Source organism: Leucoraja erinacea, chromosome 16 (assembly GCF_028641065.1).
Source record: "Leucoraja erinacea ecotype New England chromosome 16, Leri_hhj_1, whole genome shotgun sequence".
Lineage (NCBI taxonomy): Eukaryota > Metazoa > Chordata > Chondrichthyes > Rajiformes > Rajidae > Leucoraja > Leucoraja erinaceus.
Genome location: NC_073392.1, coordinates 5,276,647 through 5,285,000, shown reverse-complemented (window position 1 = coordinate 5,285,000; position 8,354 = coordinate 5,276,647). Strand labels below are relative to the sequence as shown.

The window sequence follows — 8,354 nt, the reverse complement described above, 5'->3', positions numbered from 1 at the left end:
CAAATGTTGCTTTAATTATTTCAGGGATACATGATCCAATGATGAACTGGATTAAAAATCTCTCTCTCTCAATATCTGTCGTGTCCCGTTGTACCTCTAACTGAATGTACCCAGTAAAATGCATCAAAAATTAGCACACACGACCAGCGGGATTTAGGAATATAATGCGTTGTTCAGATTTCAAAGAGTAAAAAAAAAACATGAAAACAGTTAAGGTTGATAACAACCGCGATGGTCTGGAGATGGTTTGTGGATTTCTTTTGAACATCACTTTTGAATATCACTGCCGGTTCTGTAGCCCCTTTGCAGCGACGTCCCAGCTATTTCTGCGTTAATAACTTGTTGTGCTTCTCAGGTGAAATCGTCTGCAAACAGAAGAATTAAAACTGTCCCAAATGAACAGGCACTTCGCCATTGTAAAGGGAACACAGAGCCTTTGGAAGTAAATTCCAGAAACTTTCTACAAAAAAAAAGGCTTGTTAAAAACCAGTCTTTTCATTGCTCGCTTTTTAACTCTGGTCGGGCGCGGTGCTTTTTCTTCGCTTCTTAATCCGCATCGTAACGCGTTTTTCCCTTCTTCTTAAACATACAAAAAGAACACAAAACCGGGTTCCACGCGGCGCTTTAGTGGATAAAATTGAAAAGAGCCGCTTTACAAGGGCACAACAGTATGAATCTCTTTGCAAAATGGGTTGTTCTGAATAGGCGAAGGAGCAGAACGTTTAATCGGGTCCCGGAGAGCTTCTAAAATTGTAATCTCACGTTGCCACAGGTGGAATATGAACTTTTCCCCAACTATGCACACAATGAATACTGAATGGAAAATAAATGCATCTTTATAACCTCTGATAAAATACTTTGTTTTTTGTAGTTGTATGCAGTGTAAGATTGAAAATCTGGACCTCGCTGTTTTCCTTTCAAAGTCTAGGCGGCATTTATATATACACCGATGTACAAAACTAACCCACGATTTTGCTATTGACCTTATCATTTTTAACTTACATTTGGAAATATTTAGGGATGATATTCCCGATGCATGTATCAATTGTTTTGGGAGCCTAATTTGCTGCCTGTTCGTTATTCATATCAGGAAAAAAAATATTTTGTTATCCCACCGTACGGTATTTTCTAAAAATCTTACCCGGATTTGGAGCGACGAGACTGAATTTGGTCATTCAAAAAGAATTTAGCAAGACTGGGTTCAAAATGATTTTGTCGTTCAAAAAGGATTGGGGGATTTTATTTTTCCTTTCTTTAAAGTTATTTCAATAATTAATACCGAGACTGCATTACACCGAGTGCCTATTTTAAAACGCAATCCCTCAAGCAAAGCAGACAGGTTTGGGCGATAGATTGAGGCAGATTAAAATTATTATTTTTTTCATACACCCCACAGCCTCCGCGCCCACGGCATTGTGGGTGCTGGTGGGAGATTGGAATGGGCTAATGCTATTTGGATGTCACCTTGCTAAGTGACTTCATGTGATGTCAGCTAAATACAACAGACAGTGATCTCACTGAAGAACATGTGTGCTATCAAAATGTGACGGGATAGCCACACGCAGTCCACGGATAATCTTCTCCGCGCTTGCTAATACATGTGGAACCCGTTAAGGAATTGACGCTGATGTCTGACACATCACTCCTCAGTAAGTTAGCAATCGAAATTTTCCAGCCTCAAACAGCCCTGTCCGTGCTTCGAGCGTCGCGTTTAAAATCTATCAGCAAAGATTTTCGCTGTCCTGGTAATTCGGGCGGGGGGGGGGGGGGGGGGGGGGGGGGGGGGGGGGGGGGGGGGGGGGTGCAGTTTAATGAGCATTAATCTGGTGCCCCTTGGTGCTATTGTTCAGAGAGATGTTGATTTGAATGTAAATGGGTGACATGCCAAACGCAAGGTGCTTATTAAATTGATGTGTGTCTTGGCTTTTCTGGAATGCAGGGTAAGATCAGAGCGGCTGTAGTCAGCGGCTGCTCACAAGTCCTAGGATGGCGAGTTATGGTCACTTGGAGACCGTTGTGCCTTGTCCCAGGCAAACACCCAGGAGTGGGAGCTCCCCAAATACCTGCGATGGAGTCACCCCGAAGGCATTGGCTTTTTCCATCGAAAGAATCATGGCCAAGAACTCTGAACCAAGGAGCTCTACTGAACAAAGGCAAAGCTTCGAGAAAGGCGAAGGCAAAAAGGTTGGAAAATTGTGCTCCCCTGTGCCTTGCGTGCTGCCCATCCAACCCTTTCCTTATGACTTGCAAGCGAAAGCTCTCCTGAATTACTCGGAAGTGTGGAAGTCTAACCTGAGAGGTTCACTCTGTACTTCAGCACCTATGTGTAAAACAAACTGTGGGATGTGCTACAAAACTGACTTAACTTTAGGCCCTTCCGTGATGGCTGCAAACAGGCTGATCAAACCCCAAGTCATCAACCAAGCGGTGGCGATGCCTGCGAACGGCTCCCTCTATTATTTCAACTACCTAGACACAACGTATCATCCTTCAGAGTTGCTGCACGGCCACCACATTTTCCCGTCTCATATCCTCGGCACCCAGGCGCCGGCCTCACTTTCCGCTCACCAGAAACTACTTCTGCTGGAGAACGCGAAATTCGCCAGCCTGGCAGCGGAGAAATACCCGAGCCCGCAATTCCCTCACAAAGAACGCATTCCGGGGCAGCTGGACCAAGTGATCAAGGAAAACGGGAGCTTTCCAGTGGAAAAGAATGTAATTAAGCACCACCAGAAACTGAGCAACGCGACGAGCGACGGCAAACCTAAAAACTTCACCTGCGAAGTTTGTGGAAAGGTACGGTGGCGAATTGAAACATTATTCCAAATCAGCCTGTCATCGATTACCGTGAGCATGAATAATGTGGTCGGTCGGCAAACACGACGCGGTTGGGAAAATAAACTACATTCACAATGTCTGTGTTTTTTTCCCCCCAGGTTTTTAATGCACATTATAACCTGACGCGCCATATGCCCGTCCACACTGGGGCAAGGCCATTTGTCTGTAAAGTCTGCGGGAAAGGGTTTCGACAAGCTAGTACCCTGTGCAGACATAAAATAATCCACACACAGGTACGTACTCCCGTCTCCTCTCGTTTTCTGACACTTTTTTTTAACACAGCAAACGACTACTTACTTGTCGGCCGCTCGCCTTGCCTGGAATGCAGTTTCAGTGGAAAGTGAATATCAGTCTATGAAGGATATTTAGACAACCTACATGACCCTAGCTAGCGTCGTCTGTCGTCTCATTTTAATTTATTTTTTAATGATACGTGTTTAAGATGTTACAATCTTTGATTTGGTTATTTGACAAGATTGGGAATGCGTGTTCAGAATCGCGAGCGCCGTGTGGTTTTGCAATGCACTGGGAGAAATGGCACCAGTTTTCGTTTATTTCTACCTAACTCCAGTTGTCCGACTCTCGGTCGCCGAATGATTATTGTGATTTGTTCCCAGGAAAAGCCCCACAAATGTAACCAATGCGGTAAAGCATTTAACCGGAGCTCCACTCTCAACACACACATCCGGATCCACGCCGGTTACAAACCTTTTGTTTGCGAATTCTGTGGGAAAGGATTTCACCAAAAAGGTACCTTTCCAAGTTAATTTCAATTAATTCCTGCGCGATTCATTAATTGTCCGTTTGAATTTAATTCCTCGATGGCTTAATACCTCCAAAAAACAACCGTGTAATATTCACAGAAATGTTGACTTGTTTCTAACCAACTCCAGCGCCCACGGGTCGTGTTGCTAAACCCCCCCTTTAGCGTAAAGCGATAATTAAATGAGGTTTAATAAGCAATCCTACCGATGCAACAATCCATATCTCTGTGGGACACGGAGAATGTTGGCCGGTTGGAGACGTAGTATAAAATTCCCTCGTCCCTAAATTCAAATTTTAAATCATCCGACGCGATCTTATTTATCCTCAAGAATCTATATTCACAGTTTGTCGAGACGGGGCCGTTTTACTCTGGATCGAACCTATTTCAAATCAGACGTGTTATTTTGGGGACTAAATTTCTAAATGTACAGCTCCGTAATTTGGATGTGGGAGTGGGGGTCAGAATCTTGACCTCAACCTAACTCTTAATCTGACAGTTCTCTGCAGACTTTATTTGATTGAGATAAAGTTTGACAACTTTTTGACTCCCATTCGCTCACACTAACGCGAGACTGCTTAATGAAGCTTCCCCCTTCGTCTTAACGTAGAAATTCCCTCATCTGAAATCAACTTAATTGTGAACTCCTGACCCGGCGGGCGGGAGGGAGGGGATGGTGCGTGGGGGCGGAGAAGGGGCTAACTTTCACTAACTTCTATTCCTTCCTTCCCGCCAGGAAACTACAAGAACCACAAACTGACACACAGCGGAGAGAAGCAATTCAAATGTAATATATGCAACAAAGCGTTCCACCAGGTCTATAATTTGACATTTCACATGCATACCCACAATGATAAAAAGCCCTTCACATGCGGCACTTGTGGGAAGGGATTCTGTAGGAACTTTGACTTGAAGAAGCATATAAGAAAATTACATGATGGCAACTCAACCATAGCGCCTGTGAACGAGCGCTCAAGAGTGGGGATAAGTTAGTCTTTTGACTTCGATTCGGATTCTGATTTCGCGGACAACCATTTCTGTATATTGCAGTTTGAAATACCATCTATCTGAGATTATTCGATGCACTGCAATGCTCTTTGCTTCAGATGCCGGTTATGGAACAGTGGATAATTCATAAGATACCATTTCCCTGCTGAATTTGTAGGTTTAAGCGGCTTGAATTTGTTTCACAAAAAAAATATATGAACGTCGCCAACACGTCCCGGCCCAATAATATTGAGAATGAATAGTGATGTAAATATTCATGTTAATTAAATGTCCCATATCACATTATTTTTTTTCTGTATTGTAGCATTTTATATCTGAAACATACCGTGGATTGGTAAATATGTAATCTCGAAGTATTTGTTAGAATGTTGCTTCGTTTGCATATCTGTAAATTTAAATTATGTTGTAAAAATGAATGTGTCCACTTGCAAAATAAAAGTTAAGTTTCCAAGTATGCATTTATTTGAATTGCGGACTTTTGTAAGTAAGGGTGGTCTGATTGTCTAATGAAGGAAGGGATATGATATCGGCGAAATTTTGATCCAATGCAAACATCTATTTCACTAAATTTAATAATATTCAACATGTTCATGGTGATCTTAGCTTTATTCTTACATTTCAAGATTCCCCACTAAACGTGGGCGTGGAGAAACATCCTTGCTGTTTCCACTAAATGTAGCACGATTCGACAGTATCGAGATACACTTTGCTTCCTTACTTTTTGCTAGCAATGTGAAAGTGACATGGAACCGTGTTTGCGCCAGGGAAACAGAAGCTGTTAACACGTTTCAACGCATAGCAGATGGTCGAATTCAACGGTTCTAACGTGAAGAATGGTCAGTGGATTCCTTCCCAGTATTTGATCTCTCTCCAGACGCAATGCTGTCCAAGTAAATGTCGCAAGATGCTCCTCATTGTGTGAGAATCTCGCAAAGTTAACTTTTTTTTTAAAAGAGCGAGATAAGTGCCTAATTTGCAAATGTCAACCAAATTCATTTGAGTTTCGAAAAGACATATTTGATCGTTTAAAGCAGGACGTGGAACCTGGCGCAAGGAAGATATATATCTACACCTCTCGCAAAGAACAGCTTTGGAAATGTGTGCGTGAAAAGTGCAATTAGCGAGGCAGAATAGATCTTGTTTTACGGATCTAGGCAGCAGAGATGGAAACGCCCAAACTAAATGTTGTGCTTTTCACAAAGTTCTATTGCACCGGTTCTCGTGAAATATGTGCGCGGCGCTATTAACATCTTATGCGACCTCCTAGGCCAAAACGATACGCGTAATAATACGCCCTACGGGAGACGATTGTTGAAGGGAGTTTATTGTTAATGGACAACTCTACCACGGAAACCTTTCGAGGCATGTGCACTTACAAGAAATAAAGCAAAATTCAACATGAGAGAGAATTTAGATTCCTACAAATCTGCAAATCTTACATCAATTATCCCATTTGCGCGGTGGATAATCTTATATTGCTACAGTTTTAATGCAACAAGGTGTTTTCCATAATCTACCATTGCATAGTTTATGTGTTTTTATACCTTGTCTCTTAGGTCTGCTGTTCACAACAATTTACTGGATTTTTTTTAAAGGAATATAACAATGGAGCGATCCAGGATTTAATCCACAGAAACTGATCAAACCACAAGCAGAAACAATGAGCTTTGAGCTGTGCTAACAATAATCATTCCCGCTCTCCCTGGAGCAGGCATTTCCATATTAGCCAATTTGCTGTAACAGTGGATAATAAAGTACTTAGGGTTTTCAAAAACTCATTTCCCATGTCTCTCTCTTTAATACGAGATAATTTATTCTCCCCACGCCTGTACGAACAATATTATTACAGTGTACCAACAAAATTCTGATTTCAGCTCAAGTCTGCTGCTCACTCCGCGTTTCTCAGTGAAATTTAAATTAACCGTTAACAGTAAACTGTTAAACTGTCCAGGGACTGATTAAACGGCCAATAATTTGAAGAGAATTGCATGTACACCTTTTTATCGTTAATTGAGTGGGTTCATCTTGGAAGCTGGTAAATTGGGTTGTGCCGGCACCGCCACTCGCTTTTGGGAGAAATGTGTTCTTTTAATTAAAAACGAAACATAAGCTGTTTGCTAATTATATTAAAGAATCTTGTTCGACACAAAAGTCTCTAATCTATTACAGTTTACTGCGCGGTGATGTTGGAAATTGCAATTATAAATTCTTTGCTATTATACAAAATGCAAATCCCCCTTTGCCTTTTGAGGATCATTCGTGACCACAATGCTTTCATCGACCATTAGAATCACTGATAGTGCAAAGTAAAACCCTCTCATGCTCAATTATTACTAAGGTTGAAATAATTGTTTCAACGCTCATTTCATTACATAACCGAAGTGTAAAAACTCTGACCACTTTCTACCTCTTCATACAATCCTGGCAATTATCACGTCTGGAAACGACCTATTCCCCGTGTATCTGAATCTACAATTCACGCGAATGCCAATAATAACAGGTACGATTGCATTTGTAAATAGTCTCTAACTTTTGCTTCGTACTCTGTCACGTGTTGAATAGCATTTCAACATTACTGTGTTGACAACAACAGCCATAAAGAGATATAAGGGAAAAGCAGGCCGCATGCATTCCACAATATGCAACTCGCTCTTTCCAGCTCACTCCACATTCACTTATCCCATCATTTTCATCCGCAGAAATTATTTCACTTTTGTTACGCAACAACAAATGGATGATGAGGAATATTTCACATTCTTCACCATTTCTAAAGAAAGCTATATCTCTAGAATAGGGACTCTGTGCCTATTAGTTGGTGCGTTTTTTTTAAGTCTTTCTACAAAATGCCAACACTTCATGGGGTTACATTCGAAAGTCAGAGCTCAACTAACTTTGTACTTGTGTTAAATTGAGTGATGCCACCCCACTCCGTGTTGCAAATACACTGGACGCTTTGCAAGGTTTTTGAAACTGACCGATGGATGCATCACGCACAAATGAGTATGATTCTTTGAGGGGAACAGAAGTTAGTATTCAGAAACACGACACCCATCGCACCTTTAATAAAATTAAACGCAGCCTTTCATCTAAATGTAATGTAACATCTGATAACCAACTTCAAGGAATTTAAATCGCCCTCAACCAAGTGTGCTTATATCTTAATATTCGGAAGTGATTTCGTGGTAGACTGGGAAACGTGTCACAGCAGGCCAGGGTGGATGCAAGGAATAAACATGCCGAGATTTATCTGCAAACATCCTTCTACCATATTCATAAATGCAACTGATTGGCACACGACGTTTTAATTAGCAACCGAGAGATACTTTTGCTTCCTGGGGTGTTAAAGCCAAGAGGAAACCTGCAAAGACAACAACCTGCAAAAAAGTCAAAAGCAAATTGCTGCAACCATCCACATTCCAAGCACGCAGGCACAATCATGATGTACATGCGTATATTCTAATAGCCATTACTTGCACAATACGTATCCTCACCAGCTAATCTTTTGTACATTATTGTACTTCAATTAGCACTTGTAAACTATAACTCATAAGTAACCACGTCTAATAGTTTTATAAATGCGGTGACATTCTCATCAAATTGTCATGCTGATTTATAATTTTGCAGATTCCCACAATTTGCTCATTTGTCTAAAGAAGTCTTGCGCCCGGTAATGTCACCTATCCATGTTCCCGAGACCCGCTGAGTTACTCCCTCACTTTGTGTCTTTTTATGTAAAGCAGCACCA

The 8,354-nt window shown here is 41.5% G+C and overlaps 1 protein-coding gene across 1 annotated transcript; it reads left to right on the top strand.

Moving 5' to 3' along the window:
• The first annotated feature begins 1,325 nt into the window (after positions 1–1,325).
• fezf2 (FEZ family zinc finger 2) lies at positions 1,326–7,065 on the top strand. Its single transcript, XM_055647583.1, has 5 exons — positions 1,326–1,649; positions 1,940–2,796; positions 2,937–3,071; positions 3,456–3,588; positions 4,338–7,065. Exons 2-5 carry the CDS (start codon positions 1,987–1,989, stop codon positions 4,592–4,594), a joined length of 1,335 nt encoding a protein of 444 aa, XP_055503558.1. The 5' UTR covers positions 1,326–1,649; positions 1,940–1,986; the 3' UTR covers positions 4,595–7,065.
• The last annotated feature ends 1,289 nt before the right edge of the window (positions 7,066–8,354 follow it).

Bases quoted from the DNA above. Each gene is read 5' to 3' on its own strand.
- fezf2 (XM_055647583.1), top strand. From the start codon at position 1,987: ATGGCGAGTTATGGTCACTTGGAGACCGTTGTGCCTTGTCCCAGGCAA. The intron at 2,797-2,936 runs GTACGGTGGCGA...TTTTCCCCCCAG, and splicing joins CCTGCGAAGTTTGTGGAAAG to GTTTTTAATGCACATTATAA. The intron at 3,072-3,455 runs GTACGTACTCCC...ATTTGTTCCCAG, and splicing joins ATAAAATAATCCACACACAG to GAAAAGCCCCACAAATGTAA.